Here is a 25,089-nt window from a genome sequence, read left to right as displayed (position 1 = left end):
CTGCCTGCCGTTTGTTTCTACTTTGTTTAGGGAGACAGGACTTTATGTACATTCTCTGTAAGTTAACAGGATTGCAACAAAGAAATACCCTGACTCATATAATCAATTTCTCTTCTCAGCGGAAACAATCCTACAAAGCTCCAAGTGTTGGTTCACTGCTGAGGCCAAAGGGGCAAATTGTAAAATTATGTAACAGCAAAAGGTACTGTTTCAGTTCCTTGGCCTCCAATAATGCTTAAACCTTCGATGGTAAAATGATATAGAAGTTCCAGATCAATTTGTTAAATTTTCTATCTATGCAGACTCCAGAAGCTCCTGGAAAACACCAATGTAATTGAAGATGGCTTTTCTGCATGATCAGTTATTTCTTGAGCAGCCTCAACTCAGTGTTCTTGGTACTGTACAAAGAGTTGCTTTCCTTTGTACTGCACAGATTAACTGCACTGCCTGAGATGAACCAGCTAAACCTGCTGATTTCAGCTGCTCTTCTGGGGTAACATCACAGCCTATTTTGGGAGGTACTGTAAAGACCTGCTGAAGCTTTCCAAAAAACTTTGAAAATTGCTCTATTGAAACATCACATCCAGGGAGTTAGGGGAATAAACATTAAGCTGTTCAGCCAATGGAGTGATCCAATTATTCAGTCCATTTTAGGAGTCCAGTGTGGTCCAATGGATAGGGCACAGGTAGGGAGTCAGGAAACCTGATGGAGGGTTATAAAATTAGATGAACAAGGCATGTCATGCAAGAGGAGTTAGTTACCGGTTCTGATTTCCATGCTGGACTGGTGGGAAGGCATTCATACCCCAGCACCCTATCCTCTCTGAGCTTGTCCTGGCAGGGCTCAGTGAGCACTGAGACATGTCATGTGCCTGCACTCAGCCATTATGAGGGAACAGCACATAGCTTCTGTGATGTCGCAGGCCCAGCCTGGCTTTATCCAAAATGGGGAGGAAGTCAGTTGAACAGTGTCCTTGATGTGAAGGCAGAAAGGAGAGAAAGATGCATTGCTTGGGAGCTCAGTGCAAACAGCATACAAGGAATCTTGGGGGCTGCTGCAGTACATCCTCCCCATCCCTCTATGAAACCAGGTGATGCGTCTGGAAGCTGAGCCGCAAACTGCAAGGGAAGAAAGTGGTGCTTGCTCCAGCTTTTAACCTAGGGGCCCCAAACCTCATGCATGCAATGCAAGTTGGTTTCCACTTATGACAAGATAATGCTTCCATCCTTTTATAGACCACTCAATGCAATACAAGTGCATAGAATAATCTGCAAGTATTTGCTCAGTTTTCTGACACTGGGTTTTGATCTGCTTGAGGAAGATGTTAGGCTATACTTTCTCACTTATTTAACGTGTTACGGATCAGATGCATCTGAAGCTGGTGGATTGTCACTATTTTTGCAGTCACCGGAGAGTGAATTTATCTTTAAACAAAATAGCTCCACCGCACTCAAGCTTTAAGTTAAGTAGCTAAAATCACTTTCGTCCCTACGGGAGTGAAATTGGAAAGAAAGCTGTACTCTCTCAAACTCCACCCACAAATTGAGCCCCACCCATTTGTGACACCAGTATAAGATGCTACTCACAGTATACTCTTCAGATTTTCCTAATATGATCATCCCTACATGCTTTGATTAGCTGTGAAGTAAACAAGGCTGCCATTTGAATGGTCAATCTTAACTTCAGGTTTAACCCCCAATTGAGAAGAATGAGAATAGCTCCCAGCTCCCTGCACTACGGCTGCAGGCTGTCCACATACTCAGGCAGACTTGTCACTGTTTGTGAGTACAACTTTTGAAAATTCTCTTTGTAACAACAAGGGATATATATTTATATTTACACAAATGCTTAGTTTTTGGAGCACAAGCTGGCTGCTCCATTCAACCCCAGCCCATTTAGTTTAATTGTTGTACCACAGTGTTTTGTTTTACATGTGACATACATGCCAGAGAAGTTAAAGCATGAGTGCACCAGGGTTCTACAACCTTGCTTTTAACTCTGATGGGCCTGAGCCAAAGCCTGTGCTCAGAGAAGAGCATCCCAGAGTTTGGGGGGGGGGGGCAGGGTTTGAAATACAGATCTGATTTACAGCCCAAGTTCCATCTCTTGTTTTTTGATGACGGTCCTTATTTTACTACACCCAAGTGGCCGCTATTAAACAGAGAGGGCCGTTAGCAAGAGAATCCAATTCTGCCCTTAGACTTCAGTAGGAATTGCACACATGTGTCTGAAGATCAAATTTAGCCCATACAGAAGATGTAGCAGTTGGTGGCAGGGCCAATCTAGTTATCATACTTATCAGCTCTCCATTACTGTAGTTATCTGAGCACTTCACAGTCGTTGATGTCGTTATTCTCACAATACCCCTGCGAGTTAGGGTAGTTGTAACAAGGTGGCCTGCTCCTCTAAAGGCCAGGGGGCGCCAGCCCTGTTCCATTATCACACCCAGCTGGGAAGGGATCAGGTGATCCCGAAGGGCTGAAAGGGGCTCGCTGAGAAGAAAACTACAGAAAGCAAACAGGCTTCTGGGGTAGGCCTCGGAACAGAAGGTGAGGCCTTTGTTGTCTGCTTTGGCCAAGGGACTAGCTTTGTTGGGTGAGTTTTGTGTTTCAATAATGAAGTGAGGAAGAGGGCCTATTCCAGACTCTGGGAAGGGTATCAGGCCAATGGGCAACAGAAATGTTGATGTTATGCCCCTTTTACAGGTGGTAAATTGAGGCCTAGAGAGACTAGGTGACTTGCCTGAGCTCTCACAAGACATCTGTGGTAGAGCAGGGATTTGAACCTAGCTCTCCCACTTCCTAGACTAGGAGCCTAGCTACCAAACTAGCCTTTAATGATTCTGCCTTTATCTAATCCAGGTCCCCTGCAGCTATGTCTCTATCTGCTTCCCAGGGCTAAGCAAGCAGGCTTTTTTGGAGGCTCATCTCTTTGGTGGATTCAGTCCATATTGAACTGTCGTGAGTCAAATTCATCCCTGCTATGAGCAGAGCCAACACCCCATGAAGGCAGTGGAGTTAAACCTCAATTTGTTCCCATCAGCCCTTGTTTGCAGGGGGCTAAATGCTTCTCTGTTAAAACCTGTACAACTCCATTGACATAAGGGGGGTTGTTGGGGGGGGGGTGCACAGAATGACAGCATACTTAGTTCTGGACTCTTGGGGAATTAATAAGAGGCCTGTGGGAGTGGAAAACTTTGTTCCAATGGCATTTAAAACATTATTGTTCATTCACTTTACCCCCTTCTCCTTGCCCCCTGTGTGCCCCCCCCCAAAATCAATCTGCTATGTTAAACTACATTTATTGTTTCTGGTGATGTGGAGTTTAACATGATTACCACGATCAGCCAAGGAATGTGACTTCCCCCGCCCCCAAGTCTGAAACATGAGCTGTAGTTACTGTGCTGTATTGTAGCACCCCAGCTCTCCCTTTCAAAGGAGGGAGGGGATTCTCATGACTAGTGCTGGTTAGAACAGTATTTCTGTGGGGAAAAAACTGAAGCTGTTTTTAGTTCAAAGTGTTTGAAACAGGCCCAATTATAATTCATTTACTGCAAATAAAAGTCTGGGACCCAAAGACTCCAGATCTAGGCCTCAGTGTGCTGTGCAGACAAAAAATGAAGAGACTAATCTAGCAGATCTTTCTATTATAATAAAAGTTTATTGGAGTAGCACTGAGGAACAAACCCCAGTCAAGGATCAGGGCCCCATCGTGGTAGGGCTCTGCACAGACACTAAACACACTTTGCTTCAGAGACATTACAATCTTATGGCTTTTTGCACATTACAATGACTTCTATGTCTTGGGATACTAAATTTATTATCCTATGCACATCTGTAAAACACTGAATGTAAAATTAACGTAAGAAACTGCTACGGAGTGTGAGTTAGCCCTTATACCCCAGCTACACACCCGCTCTCCCAAAAAAGCAATTGTGTAGCTATCTATATTCCATAACGTAGAATTGTTCAGCAGATATTTAGGATGGGCTTGTCAAAACCAGGGGACATCTTTACAAGTCAGCTATTGACTTCAGTGGAAGCAATGAGCGAGGCTAGTGCTGGCAGCATTGGAAAATCCTATCCTGCTTAGAGCTATCTTGTAGGTCTCATTTCGATAGTCAAATTTGGTTCATTGACGCTCTCATCAGTAAAACATCCAGGTATCAGAGACGCAAAGCAAAGGGTATCCAGTTACGTACTAGTGGCTTGGCAGCGTGGCTTCTTCAGATAATGTAAATCAACATTCGTTTTCAAATGGATTCAGATGAACTGGGTGAGAACGCACCTAGCAAACAAGGTCACTTGTCTGATACACTCCGCTTCCAGCAACCAGTGGATAGGATCACATACAGCTAGGAGTGCTTCAGTGCAGGGAAAACACGGTACCAATGAAATAACCTTATTTATTCACAGTTAACATTTTTATTTGTTCCCACTCAACTAGAGTTCAACATCTGCCTCAATATACAACCCCCACTTGCTCTGGAGATTTAACTTTTCCACCATTTGCGTCGATCAGTTCATGTGGAAACAGTTTGGGCTCAGTCGTACGAGGGGCTGAAGACTCTCATCTGCCAATGAGGGTGCTCAGAACCTTGGGGGCTAAGCCGCGTGGGCTGCAGTCAATGACTAAGCTCCCATAAAGTTCAATGAGACCAGTATTTAGCCCTTTGCTGTGCTGGGCCACACGCTATGAGTCAGTGAGGTCCACAGCTCTCATTGAAGTCAATGGGAATGGCAGATGCTCAGCAAATCTACAGTGCTTATGAATTCCTTGAGGAGAAATATTTTCCCCAATAAGTCACTATGATGCATAAGCTGCTCTCAGTGGTGAGGTGTGTGTATGTTTGGTTGGGGGAGAAGGGCTGTGAACGAGCCCAACAGACCTGAGTACAACCTGTCTAGTGGTGTGGGATGGATCACTATGGGAAGTTAGGGTCAAAGTTGAAAGCCAACACCTTGAAGGCTTCAGTGTAAGCACTGTGGGCCAAGTACTTCTGTCACGTTACTGCACCTTCAGCCACGATGCACCAGCATAGCTGAGAGGAGAATTCAACCTTTAACCTCCACTCTTGTGACAGGCAGGGCACAGAGAACAAGTGAGTCCCTAAGGAAGGACTACATGTTAATGCCCAAAAGGATGGCACTCGTTGGGGCACAGCTGTGCAGACCTTTCTGGTGGAGCTTGACGACGAGCCTATTTGATTCAGAATAAATTTCCGAGAATGGTTCTTTGTTCTCAGTCTAGTGTAGGAAGCATGACGCTTTTATTCGCTATGTATAAAGCCATGTGTTTAGAATGCCGTTACTAGCGCTGAACTGAAGCCTGGGGTCTGGTGGGGCATCTCTGGTTCCAGTTTCTTCCAGTAGTGCCTTAGAAAGGCTCCTCTGTAAAACAAACAAAACCCAATGTCTTTTTTTTTTTTTTTTTTTTTTAAACAATGAATCGGTAAGCCCATGAATTTATGCCCTTACCTCCCCTGACCCATTTTGACTGAGTCCATTAGAACAGTCCAAAGTACAAGGAAAGTGAGTACAAACTATGTAATGGATGGGTAATTATTTCAGGGTACGATCCCATATTCCTAGTCAGCCAAAACTCCCTTTAATTTCACACTCTGGTGCATTCTCTGTTTTAGTTGTACGGCATATTTCAATGTGTAAATATGCTGCCTACAGAGAAAGGCAGCCATTTTGTGTCCAGGTTGGTGCAGTCTGTCTGAGGAGAGACATACACTGTATGCTCTTTCATTGATTTTTGTTCTTGTTTTTTTCCCCTTGATATAAAACAATGATAGTTCTGGCTAAAAGTAGAAGGTAGCATTTTTGTCTATGGAAAATATTATACAAAGCAATGGGAGATTGTCCTGAGTAAGGACTGCAGGATTAGGCCAAAGGTCCTTATAGTTAACATCACTTAGGCCAGGTCTGTGCACAGCTTTTGCACTGGTATAACTGTCAGGGGAATTATTATTATGGTTTTATCAGTACAGTTACACTGGTGCAACCCCTAGTGTGGATGCCATTATACCAGTATAAAGGTGCCTTATAGCTTATGCCCCTTTGCATACAGAAATAAACTCTACTAGTATAAGCACCTTTAGACTGGCATAATTGTGCCCATTCTAGTGGGGTTGCACTGTTTTTATTATAACACTATAATTAAAGTCATATAACACGGGCGGGTGCACAAGCCCTTAATTAAGATGTGATTACTAGAAACTTGTGGTTGGTTCTCAGTGTTGTCGTGCATCTTGAGTACCTAAAATCCTGTCTGCTAGGACAGCTGAAGACCTCATGCTTTATAAAAGGACAGCAGGGAGCGGATTTTAAGTTCCTGTGTGTAACTGAGTTGGTATGAAAATGCAGATATATGTATTTTTTAAAGTCTCCAACTGGAGAGTGGCTATAAAATTCAGTATTGACCTGTGGCAGCTTATTCAAGTGGCAAGCATATAAGAATAGATGTTGGGAGCACCCAAGTTCTAGTCTCTCTGCCTCTGCTTTAATGTATAGCTTTGGGCAGTTGCAATGCAGCTAGGGCCAAATTCAAGCATTCCTACTGAGTTAGCTTGACTAGGGAATGGGGGCCTTGAAGATCAAAGCATAGTTTCTAAACATGGAGACGGTCTAGGAAAACATACCACTATCCACATTGAAATACCCAACTGCCCTGTGATGCTTTGATCTTTAACATTTCCAGAGGCCCCTGCTATGGGAAATGCCCCATCGCCCCGACTAACCCAGCACCTAGTAACTGTGGATGGCTCTAACTGAGTTATACTGTATTTCTTAGAAATATTATAGTACCTTGTTTTCCAGGACTCCATTTTGGTTTCCTCCTGAGACTTTGCAAAGAAGCCAGACGCAGACATTTGGTCTGAACAAATGAATAATAATGACAGTGAACACAAAAGAACATAGCCCTGCGTCCTTTATGTATCCACACTAATCACTAATCAACCCTAATCACGCTCATCATGCTGTATTTATGTATTTGGAAGCATATTGGGAAGTGAAGAGGGAAGAAGAGGCCGAGTACCTTGCAGGATCTGACCCTCCATTTCTGCATTTGAGGCAGGGATGGGAGGGAGAGTAAAGGAGGTTTTAAGCCATCTTTGCCACCTCTGTATTCTGGAGCTATGCAGGAGCTTGTCCATGGCCCCTTATGAACCCTGGGAAGCAGGCAATAGCCATGCGCCTGGTCACACTACAGATCCCCCTCCTACACCAGGGGATGGGAATAGGGCTGTGCAGAAACCTTATGCTAGCTCTACACTGGCTCTGCCCAGGGGCTTTCCTCTGGGGACTGTTTGCACCCCTTTTAAGGCCCCTTTGCGCGGTCAGTAGTCTGAAAGGCCCTTAGCGTATCTGAGAGTCAAGCCCAGTGTGATTTACCAGACCAGATTCTCAGTTAATTTAAAGTAGGCGTAGCCCCATTGACTTCCATGGATCTATGCCAGTCTGCACCCATGAGTCACAGCTGCAGGACTAGGCCCTAAATACTAAGGGCTGATTCTCCACTGTTACACCAGCTTTGCATTGATGTAACTTCCCCCAAATCAGGCAGAAGATAGATGTTGTGGAGAGCAGAGTCGGGCAGTGTCAATCCAGAGTAACTCCATTAAAGTCAGCGGAACATAGGACTGGAAGAGCCCTCCAGCATCATCAAGCCCAGCCCCTTGCTAGCACAGGCAAACCCATCATATAACCCCGTTCGTAAGCTTATCAAGCTCCATCTTAAAACTAGTTAGGTGGTTTGCCCTTTCTACTGCACGCCTGTTCTGGGACCTCACTCCTGTGATGGTTAGAAAACTTCTAATTTCCAGCCTGAATTTATTCATGGCCAATTTATACCTATTTGTTCTTGAGAGCCAACATTGTCCTTCAGCTTAAACAGTAGTGAAGTTCTGCTGGATTGTCATGAGTGTAAACAAAAATGGAATCTGGTCGGTTGTCTACTCCATGCCCAGTTCAGGGCAGCGCATGCTGCCAGCTCTCAATAAGTAGTGAATAATAGAAGAGGCAGGTGTGACAGCTGAAGTATCATTGGTCTCTAGATTGAGGCTGTCTAAAGTCCGGCTGTCCCCAGCACCCCTTCGCTATCCTCCACCCCCAAGAGTGTGCAGGGGGCACGTAGCATTTCTCACCTCGTGCTTCCTTAGAGTCGGACCTGGGAGAAGAATATTGCACTGGGAACAGGTCACCAACACATCGTAAGTCATTGGGTCTTCGAGAGCCTTAGGCAGTATGGGATCCAGTGTGGCAGTGAAAGCAGGGCGGCCTGCTGACTTTTTGTTCTTCAGTGGCTTGAGCAAGGGCCTGGAGGCAGAAGAGTCCTTTTCCTTCCTCTTTGGGCGAACGTCCTTCCACGCCGCGGCTGCATTCTCGTGGGGGGGAGACGTAACCAGAGAGGGAGGTGGGAGCGGGCGGGATTTTGTAACAGACTGGCTGGCGAGAATCTCCGCGAGTTTGGAGAGCGGGCTGCACTCATTCTGTGGAGGACAGTTAAAAAGAATCATGAGAGAACAAAGGAAATAGCCAGATGGTGAACCAATGATGGGTGGCCTTGATGGTGTTGGGAAAAGGTATAGTCTGCACAGCAATTGAATATAAGAAAATTAAAAACATCAGAAGGAGATAATGGGAGACTAAACTCCAGTAAAGATGGAGGTCTTTAAAAATACTGGGGAGGGAGAGAGGTTCTACAAAGCAGACAACAACTAAAAGTCCCCTCTGGGGTGGGGAAGTCAGGGTTTGCAGGTGGTTTACAAAGCGAGGAGGATGGAGTCCAAGTAGATGCTCCAATGGGGAGTGAGGCTCTCATTAGGAGCTTCTGCAGCAAAGGCACCATCAAACTGGCTCAAAGGTTAGTGACAGCCCTTTCAGAACAGAAAGACCCCTCAGGGCAACAGAACTGGGGTCTACGTTCTTCAGGGCTGCTTTAACCAGTCTATCTCGATATGCCGCTTCCTAGGCAGTGGGTGAGAAGGACGCAGGGGGCATGTAATGTCACAGCTGTTTGCATTCTGCATGAGCAGTGAGAGGCTAAGAGCCCTGGAGGCAGCGCTGCCAAACACAGACTGGTGCTAACGGCCAAGCTCGTGGTCACGAGGGCATGTGTAGCTGTTGCTAGCTGGACGTGGGATAGCAATGGCTGTGCAAACTGAGCAGCCAAAACATGTTGTCCTACCGAATCCAACATGTGGCTTTCGACAGAAAAGGCCTGACTTGAATGAGGCCCAAACTCTTTGCTGGTTTAGCTCCCAAACCACTTACCAGGTGTTGGAGGTACTGGTCATCTGGGAAGGACTTATTGCACTGCAGACAAAGATTGTCACTGAGACCTTCAGAGGAAAAAGGGAAAGCGATCTATTGGTAATACGCAGAGCGGGCACGAGTCCGTAAAATAGTGTACCCAGGCTCCTCAAACTCGGGTCACGCTGACTAGTACTAGAGGCACCTGATCCAAACACCACTGAACTTCAAGGGACCAGAGCCTAAGGCAGATATGGACCTGGATTTCACTGTTGACCCCTATTAAATAAACTCAAGTTCTGACCTTCCCTCCCTGCTGAACTTTGGAGTGGTTGAAATCTGAGTCTGGATCCACATTTTGCCTCTTAGGCCCATCTCTGCATAGTGCTATCCCACAAAGGATTGTATATTTCCCAGTGAGTACGTTCTTGCTCTCTATCTCCCATTGTTCTTTGTGGTGCCTACCAATGATTCTGAGGAAGGACAGTGTTCACAAATGATCACCCACTTATCCTATCACCCTCTGGTCAGGCCTCTTCTCTTACCCAACAGAAAACCGTCCCCAGCCCCAAGGGAGCATGATGCTATCCAACGCTTCAGTAATGGGCCTGGCTGTTGACACTTCAGTAGGAAGAAAGTCCATCTCAAATGTGCTACTTTTAAAGGTCACTGTAACAGGCCAGCAACATGGACTCTAAATACTTGAGGATTAAGCCAATCCCCAGGAAGGGGGTGAGTTTGTTGCGCTTTAGCTAGTGTTTGCAAAGCTGCTTGTTTAGTCACTCTCGGCAGTTTGCAGTAGAAGTAGGATTGTTATGCCAACTTAATCGGATTGGTTTAATGGGATCGGGGTCCCTGCCTGAGAGAGAACACTGTCCTCCAGTTCTTGCACACCCAAATTGCCCTTAAAGCCAACAGGAATTTTGGGGGAAATAAGGAATGGTTGATCAGGCCCTAAGATGTCACTCTAGCTGAAAAGTCAATGGTGTGATTCTTATTTACACTAAGGCCCCTTTACATTGCCAGGGGCCTCTTGCAGACAAAAATAAGGCCCAATGTTTCTGAGTTATGCCACTATACATGCAGAGCAACTCCACTTGACATCACCAGAGCTGCTCTGGATTTACAATTGTTGGTGTAATTCAGAGCAGAATTTGGCCCTTTAGCTGTGGCTGGTTAGACAATAACCCCTTGTGGGGAATTTCACACTATACAAAACAACCTGGATTATCAAGATTCATAGAGAATTGTGACTACAGTAATTACAGATAACTGGGAATTTCCAAAGCAAAAGGTGCTGGAGAGACGTGACCTTGTTGCAGATCATGAGGGATTTTGGATACCTGAGGGTGGGAGAATCGAGGTTTGATGAGCAGACTCCTCACTGGGTTGATAGTGCATCTCACCGTTGCTTGATAGCTTACTGCCATTCTGACAAACGTCTTTGTGCTTGTCCAAGTCCTTGTACATGATGTATTTGTTACACTCCCAACAGAGCTCAGTGCGACTACCGCAAGCCTCCAGGTGCCTCTGTAGCTTATTGAAGGGCATTTCCAGCTCACAGAATGTGCATTTCAGTGATCGCTCATTACATTCATTGGACTGCATGTGGGCAGAGGAAATTATTGCAAACGGTAAATCAAAGCCGAAAGCATAAGGATGTTGGGCTGCAGCAATTGCTGCCGGTTCTGAAAATGTCCCCGCTAACTTCTCCATCCTCCTCTCGTTCCACATCTCCTTCCTAACCATTCCAACTGTCTGCTTCTCCCACCACAGCGTTGCACCTTATTGCAGGCCATCCCTATGCTTAGAACGGCCTCTCGCTTTTCAGAGCCTCCTTCCTGGAATTGTGAGAGATGTGAGCTTGGGCTGCAGGGCAGAAGTGTCACTATCCATGAAAACAGTGGGCCCCCTGAGATGTGTAGAGGTGATAGACTCTCCTAGCCAATCCCTGCAGAACTACGTGGGAAGAAGAGGGTAGGGACAGTGCTCACCATGCTTATTTAAATGTAAAATGTTCTGTTAAATTAAACTAAGGAACAACTGTCATGCTTAAGCTGTCTGACTCAGGGGCTGCTACATTTCAGCAGGCAAGATGTTTATTTTGAAGTCATTCCTCTTCAGTGCATATCAAGGTGATTTGTCAGAGATCATCTGAATAGGATTCTGATATTATACATCACTCTACTCACCTCATGATTCTCCAGTAGGTATTTGTGCATGCTTTGGTGACACAGTTTACATCTGACCTGAAAGTGAAGGGGGAAAAGATTTAGTAGGTTGCTTAGGGGAAAATACGAAACAGATCATGGGGGAACACTTCAAAGATGTCTGGTGGCATCTCATGCCAACTCTGCTTCAGGCTCATTGCCTAAGATGGTGTCTCTATTTTCATCCCGTTTGACGAAAAGCTAGTGGAGATTGTAGTTTTTGCAGCAGGGACTGAGCTATGTTATGCAAGATTTAGTGGAAAATACAGTTCTGATCTGGCTGTTCAAATGCAGGATTTGGCCACTTTATTCAGGCATCTGAGCCTGAAAGTTCCCCAAGTTCAATGCTAAGGACAAGAGCCTCACATTTATATAGGGTCCTAACTCTCATTGATTTCAGTGGAAGTTAGGAGCCTATAGCCCCATCAATATAGGGACAGATGCTCAACTGGGGTAAGATATCATCACTCTGTTGACATCAGTGGAATTAAGATGATTTATGCTTGCTGAAGATGGCTCCAGTAGGACCTGATTCCTATGCTAGTTCTGCTATGCTAGTTTTATGCATTGAAATCAGTGGAGTCCCACCAGCATATACTAGGTGTAACAGAGTGGAGTCAGGTCCATGTGTTCTAGGCCACAGACCCTCAGCTTGAGCATGTAAGTGCCATGTGGCTGGATGGGAGCTGTGAGCAGGGAGGAGAGGATATTTTGTGCTCTTCAGCTATAGACGTTCGTTGCTATTTGTCATCCAATAGCATGGCCAGGCTAAAATGAAACATAGCTCATAACTGGGAGCTGTTGTTTCAGGAAATAGAGCAACTCCCACCTGCTTATGTGCGTCTTGCTGATGCTCCTCCATCTCCTTTAGAGCAATAGGTTCATCACACTCTGGACAGACAGCAAGAAACCGCACGCAGTGGGCCTCATGGAGAGAGAAATTGGCAGCAGACACATCTCGTTTACTGTGTGGCATGGAAGGGGGAAGGAAAGGAATGTTACTGGACCTCCTTTAACTCAACTGGCTTGTCCCTGAAAATTAGAGATGAATATTTATAGTTGTGCCCTGTTTGACTGAGACATTTGGACTCCGTTGCTGAGGTTGCACTGTTCTCCTATGAACATCTTTAAAGGGGACAGGCACGGTCAGTGGATTTAAGCCCAAAATATCTGGGTCTGATTCTCCTTTCACACATGTGCGAATCAGGAATAACTCCGACTGAGTCACAAAGGGGTGAAGTTGATGCGAGAGGAGAATTGGGCCCTATATTCATGTAGGGAGCTGCAAAGTTTGGAGGTGGATTCCAGCTGTCCTCAAGTTTGGAGAACTTTGGTCTTTAATGGACCTAGGACAACGTACATCTCCACAGATTTTTGGTCCCGATTACGGTCATTTGTTTAGGCTTCCCAAGGCTGGGAAGATATGTATGGGTTCCCGATAGGCCAGTGGCTCTCAACCTTTTCAGATTACTGTACCCTTTTCGGGAGACTATAACAGGGTTAAAAAAAGAACTAGATAAGTTCATGGAGAATAGGTCCATCAATGGCTCTTAGCCAGGATGGGCAGGGATGATGTCCCTAGCCCCTGTTTGCCAGAAACTGGGAATGGGAGACAGGGGGTGGATCCCTTGGTGATTACCTGTTCTGTTCATTCCCTCTGGGGCACCTGGCATTGGCCACTGTCAGGAGACAGGATACTGGGCTAGATGGACCTTTGGTCTGACCCACTATGGCTGTTCTTATGTTCTTAGGAGTCTGATTTGTCTTGCATTCCCCCAAGTTTCACCTCACTTAAAAACTACTTGCTTAAGAAATCAGACACAAAAATACAAGAGTGTCACAGCACACTATTATGGAAAAATTGCTGACTTTCTTATTTTTACCATATAATTATAAAATAAATCCATTGGAATATAAATATTGTACTTACATTTCAGTGTATAGAGCAGTATAAAGTCGATGTCTGTATGAAATTTTAGTTTGTACTGACTTCGCTAAATGCTTTTTCTGTAGCCTATTGTAAAACTAGGTGAATATCTAGATGAGTTGATGTACCCCTGGAAGACCTCTGCGTACCCCTGGTTGAGAACCACTACCCTAGGCTACCTTAGTGACCCATGCTATTAATGGGAGGATGAAGAGACTGATTAGCCTGGATGGGGACTTAGCCAGAGAGTTAAGTCGTTTTGGTGACAGAACCATTGGGCATGAGGGGAAACTGAGGCACTGGCAGGGTTTGGAGACACCTTGCTACAGATCCCTATTCCAGATTCCATGAAAACTAACTTTCCCTATAGGCCGGTTATTCCATAATCCGGGAATTCCCTCAGCTTCTTTTGAAGCAGTTGGTACTTGCTGTTGCCAGAGACAGATGAGTCTCTGGTCTGGCCCACTGTGGCATTTCCTGTGTTCCTAGATGTTTGCATATAGAAGCAGAATGTGGACAGTAACCAATGGGGGAGGATCTGCCCATGATAAAGGGAAACATGTGTTTTTAAAATACAAAAAATAGTTTAAAAACTCTTGGCAGCTTTTTTGCAAAGTTTAACACAAAGCAGATAACAACCCTTCCCACCTCATTGCTGCTGGCGAGCTTCAAGAGCCTGCCCTGGCCCTGACCCTGCCTTCCTCCTCACTGAGAGAGACTAAGGGGAGCTCTTTAGAACAGTATCCGAGGGGTAGCCGTGTTAGTCTGTGTCCACAAAACCAACAAGGAGTCCGGTGGCACCTTAAAGACTAACAGACTATGCCCAAATAAATCTGTTTAGTCTTTAGGGTGCCACCGGACTCCTCGTTGTTTTAGAGCAGTGGCTCTCAACCTTTCCAGAGTACTGTACCCTTTTCAGGAGTCCGATTTGTCTTCCGTACCCCCAAGTTTCGCCTCACTTAAAAACTCCTTGCTTACAAAATCTGACCTAGAAATAAAAAACTGGCACAGCATACTATTACTGAACAGTTGCTGACTTTCACATTTTACCATAGAATTATAAAATAAATCCATTGGAATATAAATATTGTCCTTTCACTTCAGTATATAGAATATAGAGCAGCATAAACAAGTCATTGTCTGTAAGAAATTTTAGTTTGTACGGACTCTGCTAGTGCTTTTTCTGTAGCCTGTTGTAAAACTAGGCAGATACCTAGATGAGTTGATGTACCCCCTGGAAGACCTCTGCGTACCCTAGGTTGAGAACCACTGGTCTAGCGCCTCTACAACCCTCAGATATATATATCACACTGGGGAAATAAAGGATTTCTTACCAGTTCTTGCAGAACTTGCTCTCCTCCTTCATGGTTTCTCTCGGGCTGTGCCCCTCTTTCTCTTTCATTATTTATTTGCTCAGCCTGTAGGGAGAGAAATGAAACTGAAACTGCCTGTAATACTAACCCAACCCTAAACTACGGCTCTACCAACAAAATCTGTGAAACAGGAAGAGTGGTGTGAGTAGGGAGGGGCAGTGTTTGGTGGTTGCTGTTTACCAAGAGCTCGGGTGAGCCCCGTCCTGGAATAGACTCAGCTCCAACCTAGTCTCCAGGTGCTATGTGTTTGGGGTGGTATTTCCACCCTCTTCCTCTGTATCCCAAATTACTTTGAATACAATAAGGCAGTGGCTCTCAATCTTTCCAGACTACTGTACCCCTTTCAGGAATCTGATTTGTCTTGCGTACCCCCAAGTTTCACCTCATTTAAAAACTACTTGCTCACAAAATCTGACTTAAAAATACAAAAGTGACACAGCACGCGGTTACTGAAAAATTGCTGACTTTCTCATGTTGACCATAGAATTATAAAATAAATCCATTGGAATATACATATTGCACTTACATTTCAGTGTATAGTCTATAGAGCAGTATAAACAAGTCACTGCCTGTATGAAATTTTAGTTTGTACTGATTTTGCTAGTGCTTTTTCTGTAGCCTGTTGTAAAACTAGGCAAATGTCTAGATGAGTTGCTGTACACACTGGAAGATCTCTGCATACCCTCAGGGGTATGCGTACCCCTGGTTGACAACCACTGCAATAAGTAATTTGCCGAGTTGCATGCAGACTTTTCTCTGGGGCTGTGAAAGCCTCTAGAGGGAGGGGGAGCTCTTCACCTGCTCAGCTCCAGCCCTGAGGCTGCCTGTGATCCGATGGCGAGTCTGCAGAGTCAAACTTCCTTGTCGCAGGGGACAGCACAGGGATCTGTTCCTCCACCCCCTTCCTGCCTGTTGCTGTGAATTCCTTTCCTGAGGACAAAGAAAACATGAATAGCCTTCAGTGGATTCCTTGGCAGACAGCCCTCCTGATGACCACAAGAGGGAGTTAGATTTCAGAGTAGCAGCCGTGTTAGTCTGTATTCGCAAAAAGAAAAGGAGGACTTGTGGCACCTTAGAGACTAACAAATTTATTTGAGCATAAACTTTCGTGAGCTACTGCTCACTGCATCCGATGCATTCAGTGGAGTTAGAACGCCCCCCTTGTTTTCCTCTTATTTTTCTCTATCCAGGCTTTGCGTGGCCAGCACTATAGGATCCCAGCCCTGATCTAATGGGTCTTTCCCATCTCCTATTTAGACCAGAACCCATGTGAGTGCAGGATACAGTCCTCTAAGAGAAGGTGCATCAGGAATTGAAATGATGTGAACATGCCCAATATTAATTTGACTCAGGACAAAGACCTGACAGATGAAGCAAGCTGACCAAAGGAAAAAACTCCAAACCTGTTTTCAGGTTGTCACTGCATAGGAAACTGGTAGAATGTTTCACACCTAGGGCATTTTCTCAAATGTCTTAAAAGGAGCCTGGCATCTGCGGGCTGTTAAACTGACCTTGTATGACATTTTGCTTATAAACACGCTGCAAATTTCCCTCCATCCGTAACATTTTATCCTAATGGATGGGCACAGGACTAGGAATCAGGAGACTTGGTTCTAGTTGTGCTGTAGATAAGCCCTAATTTAAGTGAGTTTGTGTGGAAGAGAAAGTAGACAGAGCATCGTAAAATAAAAAGCAGATAATCTAACACGCTCCAGGCTCATCTCGCGATGAATCTCACTGAGTGGGCTTCAGGCTGTTTTGTTACTAGCGTGGAAGATTACTTACAGCTCGGCGCTAGTAGGTAGCTTAGAAATGTTACCCTCCACCTCACCGATCCCCCATGGTGTCTGTATCTCCTCCAAGCCACATCCTCCTTTGTTAGTACAGCTCATTGGTTTCTGACCATGTGACAATGTCCATTGTTATCTCAGCCAATCAGAAAGAGCCCTTGGCCTGGTTTCCAACTTCAGTTTCCCATTAGCATTTGGACCTTGCATCAGGCCACAGGTCTGAATCCAATGGGGTCACTTTGCTTCATTCATTCTCCCCTTGTCTGTCCAGAGAACTATCAATAGGGAGAAATTTGCATGTGGACACAGGGTGCTTCTCACTATTGGAAAGATGGTTGGTACCTGTGGCATTTTCTAATAACTCCTAGTGCTCATAGAGCACTATTTACCAGTAGCTCTCAAACCACTTCATAAAGGGAGATCATCATCCCTGTTTTACATACACGGGGGGGCCCAGCAAGGTCACCCAGCAGGCCAGGGGCAGAGCTGGAAATAGAGCCCAGGTTTCTCAAGTCCCACTCCAGTGCACTATTCCCGAAGCACGCTGCCTCACCGTGGAGACAAGTCCTGAGTTTCGTGAGCATAACACTTCCAGAACCTTCCAGATCACTCTTGGGCTAGCTTTTTGTTTTGCCTAATAACCCTCAATCCACTTCAGGAGAACTTTTTTGGTATGAACAAAGGCAAATCTTTAATCTGTGGGCATCAAACCTCCCCTTTGCCCCAGTACAAATATTGTGATGGTTGGGATCAGTAGGTAGGGTGACCAGACAGCAAGTGTGGAAAATCGGGACGGGGTGGGGGTGGGGGTGTAATCGGAGCCTATATAAGAAAGACCCAAAAATTGGGACTGTCCCTATAAAAGCGGGACATCTGGCCACCTATCAGTGGGGGCACTTGAACTTGCAGACGTGCTAGATTTAAAAGGCAGGGGTCGTGACAGGACATTTTCAATGATTGGTGCTTGATTGTGGAATTCACTCTGTCCCATTGGTCCAGCACAGTTGGGATCCGTTGATGTTTCCAGTCAAACTGCAAGTTCTTTTTTTGTTGTGTCGTGAGCTGACGGGGATATAGGTTGGTTGTGGAAGAAGGCTTGTGTGTGCTGTGCTGGAATATTTCTTTTTGGCTGCTGATCCACATGAAATTTGGACCAAGTGTAAATCATTATAAGGCTCTAGATTTCTAGAGATGCACTTCTAATGAATCACAGGGAATAAACGAGGGGAAGTAGGAGTAGAATTCTGTTCCATCACATCGCTTCCCCATTTCAATCCTGGTGGAATTATTTTCGTTAGGACTATCTGGTGGACAACCTATGTCCTGACGACCGAAAAGCCTGTATCAGTGAATGGAAACATGAGATTACTGCAGCACTAATAATGGAAACAAATTGTCACACTGTACACTGAGGTTCCATTTATAAATGGTTTATAAAGAGTTAGTAGGTGTTATAAGTATGTTACAGACACAAGCAATAGGTTAGAGACCTATTAATAAGCACACCAGAGTGTGATATAGATGTTTATAAGATACCTGTTGACTTGTTGGATTCTGTAAGAATCTATAGCAATTGATTAGCCATCTATTAAAAATATATTAGTTAACCTTTATAAATGGGACCTTAATATATAGTGACTCAAAAATATTAGCTGCAAAGGATTATACTTCATATTTATTATTTACTGTAGTGCCCATGATCTGCTAGGTGCTTTCCAGACATATAAAACACTCAGGGGCTTAGTCTAAGGATGGACAGTTGGACAGGTAGATAGACCTCAAGGAAGAAGATTTTCTGGGCAAAGCAACAAGATTTGCTATAATCTGGATTTCTGCTCTTGTACCTGGGCAGCCTAGAGCAGGATTTCTCAACCTGTGGGTCAGGACCCAAAACTGGATCTCCAGAATGTTCCAAAGGGTCGCATGGCAGCTCCTGTGGCTTCTGTTCCATGGGGGTGGCTGGGCTCACCTCCCTGGTCCAGGCACTGCAACCTCTGGGGTCCCAGCACCACTCAGGTTTAACCCAGCTGTCATGGTGAGGGGAGGCAGGGGAGGCCAAATTTGAGTGAGTGGCCCTGCAACCCTATGAGCCAGGTCACAACTCCACTCTCACAAATTTGATCCAGGCAGGGGGGCAGAGCCAAAACTGAAGGACACTGCAACCCCAGAGGTTGCAACACCAGGAGTGGAGAGCCATGCCAAGCCAGCCCCACAGCACAAGAGCTGCAGGAGTCATTCAGTCTGTGACCAGGGCTTGAACTCTGCGTTTCGGGACTGTCCCACCCAATTCAGGACAGATGGTCACCCTATTTCACGTGTGCTTATCTTTACTCATCAGTTAGGCCCAGGCAAATCAATACTTATGAAAATTAGGTCTTAAGGTTCAGATTCTTCATTGCTTTGCCCCGGGTCATTTATACCAGTGCAAAGTGAATGTCTTTGCACCCCTTTTGCAGTGGTGTAATTGACTACAAGGTGCAGGACCCTGGTGAATCAGGCCCCTAGTGTCTCAAGTTGAATACCCAAAATCACTGGATACTTTGAAAATGTTGAGCCTTCACCTCTGTCTGTAATATGGGATAATGTTCATTCCTCTACCTTACTGGGGGGTTGGGAAGAATCCTTAGCTAACGTTTGCAGAGCTTCTCCAGAATGCCACACATGGGCTAAGTGTTGTTGTTAAATCAGAGTTCATTTCGCTCTGGTTAATTTTCTGCCTATACCAAAAAACAAAACAAAACAAAAATCCACTATTGCCCAGACCTGGAAATAATTAATGTTTATTTGGATAAACACAAATTATGTAACACAGCAAAGAAAAGGCTTTTGAAAAAATATGTAAATGAGATGGCAGCCATCAGGAAGTAATGGAAGGACAGGCAGACTACAATGATGCCAATTACAATTCAAATTCTCCTCCCCCACCCCCAGTGTTTACTCTGTACAGTATTTGAAACTCTCCCCGGGGTTTGACTAAACTGTACTGGAAGTACCATCCAGGGCTCAGAAGTCTGGTCAGCAAGGGACGGTGACCGAGAGGTTCATAATGAAGGCTTTTATGTAGAAAGTTATTGGGCACAGGGATTGTACTGAAAGAACTGTAAGTTCAGAGTTACAAAAGCTCTTCTTGGAAAAATATCAGACGCTGAATTAGGAACCCAGTCGAAAGATATTCCTAAAGGAACACTGTGGACTGGCAGAGGCTGCAAAAAGTACTTAGTGGGGGGAGGAGAAACAGAAGGTAACGAGCAGCGATGTCCCCTGAATGCCAGTAATAACTTTCTTTCAGTTTAAGGCTTGTGTGTAAACCTTCTAGTGCATAAGGTAATGATACAAGACATGTTTTACGCATCTGATCAAATTAAGCATCACACAGAGAGGTAAGTTCTGAACAAGTTTTTTTTTTTCAATGTCAAAAGACAGGGTAGTAGAAGTTTTCTGCTAAAACCTAGTAGTACATTTAAGCGTCAGATTCCCCCTCCCCGCCCCCCTCAAGTATCAGAGCTCTTGCAAGTCTCAGTGACTTTAATTTCATTAAGGTTTTGCACTTCTAAATGCTGTGTTGAAGCTGCGACATTTTAATTGTTTTAAAAAATGGTTGTATTTTGCGTGAGACAAACTGATTGCTTTGACACCAGGACGTTGTGCTTGCAGAAGGTGTGCTTATGTGGTTGGCGGGTGTTTGAACTATACAGGTGGACAGGGGGTGGGAGAAATTTCTGTCTCCAAATACACCCACTTCTACCTGTAAGTCGTCCGTGCCAGTGGCCAGCCCTGTCTAGTGATAACAGCAGCCACTGGGATCCGTGGGTTAGGAGGAGGACAAGATATCTCTGAAAAGTAATTTCTTTGGAATGAGTCAGATTACACCAAATAATCTTTATTTTCTAATTTCCCCACCTGGAACTCTTACCTCCCAAGTTTACCCCTTATTCTCCACGTTACTTAATTCAAACACTGCAATTGTCTTACCCTTTGACAGATATTTTGCTGTAATGTCCCATTCGCTGGTGGACCTGTGTTGTGCCATGGTTCTGAAGAGTATTCAGATCAAATGAAACGGACATTCATGGTTGTATTTATATGGGAAAGGATGGACTTGTTAAATTACAGGGCTCAGGAGGCTGGAGTTCTCTTACCAGCCCTGCTACAGATTCTGTGTTAGCTTGGGCACGTCCCGTAACCTCCCCGTGCCTCAGTTTGCCCATCTGTAAAGTGGGGATAAGAGTAGCAAGGGTTTTATGAGGCTTCATTCATTAATGGTTGTAAAATGCTTTGAAAGACTCCAGAAAGGTGGCTCTGTAGAAACACGGTGCACCACTGGCCTAATCCAACACCCATTAATGGAAGCCGAGCTGTTTAGTCCAAAGGCTTTGGATCAGGCCCCTATATTTGCTTTTGCACTGAATTTCCAGTTTTTGCTTTATTGACTCTTGTTAGGAGCCATGCTAGTCTATAGAAGGACATCCCCATCTAGCCTGAATAGTCTCCAGTTTCCAAACAATCCTTTGGCGGCTGTTAAAGGCTGGGGAAGCACATGGTTCAGCTTTGGAAACCCTGCCCTGCCCTTAGTGGTGCTGACTTGCGGGAAGCAGCTCTTTACATGCTTGCATGGTGGAGTCATTCACCCTGCCACGGGTTTCAGGTCTGTGGGAGGGTCTGACTAAAGCCCATTTTGAAACCTACCCAACTCCAGGCGCTTTGGCTTTGCGAGGGCAGCCGTGTCTCTGCAGCAATGTGAACAGTTATGGGTGCCCCTTAGTCTGCGAGCAGCCAGAGGCCAGGCTCGTGTGGCCCATGTGAAAGAGCTGCCATTCTCACAGAACCATGGGATCCGGCCAAGGCTGGCGTCACTATGCATGCACAGGCTGAGGGGGACGGGGATGGGGATGGGGACAGGGACAGGAGGGGGAGCTGCCAAATCAAACATGTTCCTCTCAGCCAGAAGCGCAAGCAAACTCCCAAGAGCAGCCATTGTAAGCCGCTGTCCTTCCCCATTCTGCCCAATCACACGCCCCCTGCCCTCTCCCCTTGCTAAGCACTTCAGTAGGCTGGAAGTTCCCCTTATCTGGCCACAGCTGTCTCCTTTATTTTAATTAGATCTACCTACCCCCCGCCCACATCCTCTCTAATCTGTTTTTATATAGATAAATTTCAACACCAGGTACAATCCTGATGGGCTAGACTGACCCACGTGACAGCTGGGTGAACTTGGCCCATTGCCTCTTACACAGAGAATTAACTGACACTGAAATAAAACATTCTCTGGGGAGGTGTTTAAAGGCATGGAGGATCTAATTTAAATGGGAAAGGGAGGAGGGACTGGCTTGCTGGGGTTATCTAGCAGTGATTGGATAGGGAGCTTTTTTACCTCTCTGAGTTGTGGAGTTCCTAATTCAGCAGCCCACTAAGTGATTGAAGGCTGGTTCAGCCCAGCAGCGGCTTGGAGGCTCATGTGCAAGACTTGTTCGGTTTCTGTGCAGTTCCTAGTGGAGAGAGATCCACATCACAGTTGGCGCTACTTAGCATCCTTGTTGGCAGCCTCAGCAGAGAGGTCAAGCAGTGGATGGGCCCCTGTAAGTGGCCTGAGCCGGGTCAGCCCTGGGGCTGTTTGGGGAAGCTTACTCACTGCCTGTACAAACTTTAACCACCACTGAACGGAGTTTACGAAACAAAGTAAAGTGAGCCACATCCTCCACTGGTGTAAATTGGCATAGCTCCATTGACTTCAATGGATTTCTGCTGGTTTCCTCCAGCTGAGGATCCGGCCCTAGAGGGAGTAGTAACTCCAGGAAGGAAGCTGTGATCTGTTTTTTGGAGGCTGGCAAAGTCAACTCCCAATGGCTTTAATTACCAAAAAGTCTAATTTATTTTTGTGTATAGGCAAGATTGTCAGTCAGAATTCTGCAAGCTGGGTGCCTAAAGTCAATGTCCAGGCACCTGAATAGAAGAGGCCTGGTTTTCCAGCTCCCAGGGGCTTCAGTGAAGTTGGTGGGTGCTCATCACTCCTGCAGGTCAAAGCGTTTAGTGATGTGCCTAACCCTGACTTTGGAGCCTAATTTTAGGCATCTAAGTTTGCAAACACAAACCTTAGTTCTGCTGTGGGTGCCTGCCTTGTTAGATTGTGTGTCTGGCTGGCTCCTGGCAATACTGCAAACCTGATACTACCTGCCTGTTAAAATGGTATTAAGGCAGATCTGTGTTTTTGTTCTGGCCTGTGGGAGATTGGGTCTGAATTTTATAGCTGGCCTCTCTCTTCCCCCAAATTCAGTAGTGTCTGGACTCAGGGGTTTGGTTCTAAGCTCTCTCTCTCATTCAGCTGCATCTGGTCAGGCAGCAATTCAGCCCCTTCATAAAGTCCAAGAGAGTTCTGGTAAGGTCACATCTTTGCAGGTGAATCCATCTGTCTAGATTACTCTCTGCCAGTTTCTTCTTTTCATCTCTTTTCCTCCTCATCTGTTTCTCCCCACAGGGATGCTACTGCCTCTCTTCTTAATTTTTTCCCCTCTCTGGAACTGCCCAAGACCAACTGCGATCCAACACCGCAGGGAACTTTGTGCTTCCAACATTCCTTCCCTTCCTATCCTGTTAAAGACATAACACTCCATTTGCTAGTCAAACCACTTCAGATGAGAGGATCATTCCATTGTCCGTATGTCTCCTTTTGCATATCTTGTACCTCTTGCTCTGATCTTCCATTGGTCAATCAATGAAGAGCCCAAGTCTCAATTACTTGGGATTTTTGATCCTTTTCATAGAATACACGCAGTTAAATTATCTAAGGCATGTTGAAGAAGGGTTTGAATGAAGCCTCAACACCCTTCTGTAGTAGATGGGGAAACTGAGGCACGGGCTGGCTAAGTGACTTGCCCAAGGCCACATGATGACTCAGTGTCAGAACAAGGCATGGGAGCAGCCTCCTCAACCAAGATTTTTCCCTGTATTGATTTAGCTAGTCCATTAAAAGGCATCTCCCACTGCTTGGTTGATTTTGTCTTTTTATTCTGTGTTTACTGGGTGAGCACAATTGCTGTCTCTCCACTGAAGCCACAAACCAATTAAATATGTTTGCATTAGTTGCTTGGGTACAGCAAACAGTACAGCTTCTATAAGGAGTTACCTCTTTGCAGTTACTTACTTGAGAGCTTCTGACACTTTCATCTGCTGCTGGAACCTGGACACATGAATGCAGGTTTGAGCTGATTCCAGCTCCCTTTCAGCCTCTCCACCTTTGTGGAATCTTTTCTGGGCTCATTATGTTACCCAGAGGGGCTCCAGCCTGCTACTCATTTCCTTTGTGGGCATTCATCGTGTTAGCCAACAGAACAGAGCGTCTCCTTTTGTGACTCTGAGCCTGGAGTGCCTGGTCACTAGAGGCCAAAACCTGCCAACGGTACCTTAAGTCATCAGCACAGCCCTTACACAGGTCGTGCAAACCGTTACTCACATGAGCAGCCCCAGTGACTTCACTGGACCTGCATCACGGTTTGCAGGATCAGATCCACAAGTCCTTGCCCCCCACAGCAATGCACTTCAGATTGGTTGTTGACACCTGTGTGCGAAGCAGGAAAAATGCCACTCCTCCAGAATTCCCCACTGTCTCATGCCAGTGGCAGCGTTTTAATGCCCACTTTGCCCAGGTGTGATTTACACGTCAAGGTGCAAAGCAGTGGAGAATCAGACCCCTTGGTCTTCACTTGAGCAACGCTCCGCTCCAAGTGAAGAGGATCTGGCATGGCCCTAGCAGAGCCGTGTTTCAGCGCAGTTGGGCCTTGCCCATACTGGAGTAGAGCTCATGCTAACTGGAAGCATGTTTAAGCACCGTTCTTGCTTGCAGATTGTAGCCCAGTTTCCATGAGCAACGTGGAGAAGGTTTTTCTTATAACTGTGCTATAAATGACAGCCCCCGATGAACCATGCAGAGAGCGGCTAGAGAGCATGGCTTTATAACATGAGCTGGGATACACAACGTAACTCCTCTTGTCAGGCCGCTAACAGGGGTAACGTGATTGTACTCCAGAGGTTTCAGTGGGCGGTCGTGCAAGTACAGAGAGTTTCTGCCACAAAGACAAGGTGTATGAGCTAATCTCTTTTACTGGACCAACTTCTGTTCTGACCTGAAGAAGAGCTGGGTGTAAACTGGAAAGCTTTTCTCTCTCTGCAACAGAAGGTGGCCCAATAAAAGAGATTATCTCATCCACTTTGTCCCTCTAATAGCCTGGGACCAACAGGACACCACCACTGCATACAGAGTTTCTGCTGTGCAGCCAGGAGGGGGCCCTGGCTCCTTCTTACCAGTGTCCCTGTAGGGAAGGGAAGCAGGAAAAGTGAAGGGGGGGAGTGGGGAGCAGAGGAAAGGAGAATATGGAGCGGGGGATGCCTGGCTGCAGGAGGAGGAGAGGGCTGGGAAGGGTGGTCAGAAGAGAGGATGGGGCTGGTAGGGAGGGGGCTTAGGGTTGCCATGCTGGGCAATCAATGCTTTGTACTAGTAACTTGCTCGGAGGAGTTTGATCCCAGTCCCTGATCAT

General features: G+C 45.7%; 1 protein-coding gene across 2 annotated transcripts; it reads right to left on the bottom strand.

The window, feature by feature from the left end:
- Positions 1-3,774: 3,774 nt before the first annotated feature.
- XAF1 (XIAP associated factor 1) lies at positions 3,775-15,703 on the bottom strand. 2 transcript variants are annotated; one of them, XM_074974440.1, is made up of 9 exons: positions 15,570-15,703; positions 14,733-14,816; positions 12,301-12,436; positions 11,454-11,510; positions 10,605-10,863; positions 9,283-9,350; positions 8,154-8,498; positions 6,814-6,883; positions 3,775-5,391 (listed from the first exon to the last, which is right to left on the bottom strand). In XM_074974440.1, the coding sequence occupies exons 2-9, from the start codon at positions 14,798-14,800 to the stop codon at positions 5,378-5,380; spliced, it is 1,017 nt and encodes a 338-aa protein (XP_074830541.1). In that variant the 5' UTR covers positions 14,801-14,816; positions 15,570-15,703; the 3' UTR covers positions 3,775-5,377. The 2 variants fall into 2 exon arrangements, with proteins under 2 accessions (XP_074830541.1, XP_074830540.1); XM_074974439.1 differs by lacking the exon at positions 15,570-15,703 and adding an exon at positions 15,298-15,542.
- Between the last annotated feature and the right edge of the window lie 9,386 nt (positions 15,704-25,089).

Source organism: Natator depressus, chromosome 17 (genome assembly GCF_965152275.1).
Source record: "Natator depressus isolate rNatDep1 chromosome 17, rNatDep2.hap1, whole genome shotgun sequence".
NCBI classification, from domain to species: domain Eukaryota; kingdom Metazoa; phylum Chordata; order Testudines; family Cheloniidae; genus Natator; species Natator depressus.
Note: the sequence above shows the minus strand (reverse complement) of the source record. Positions and strands in the feature narration are given on the sequence as shown.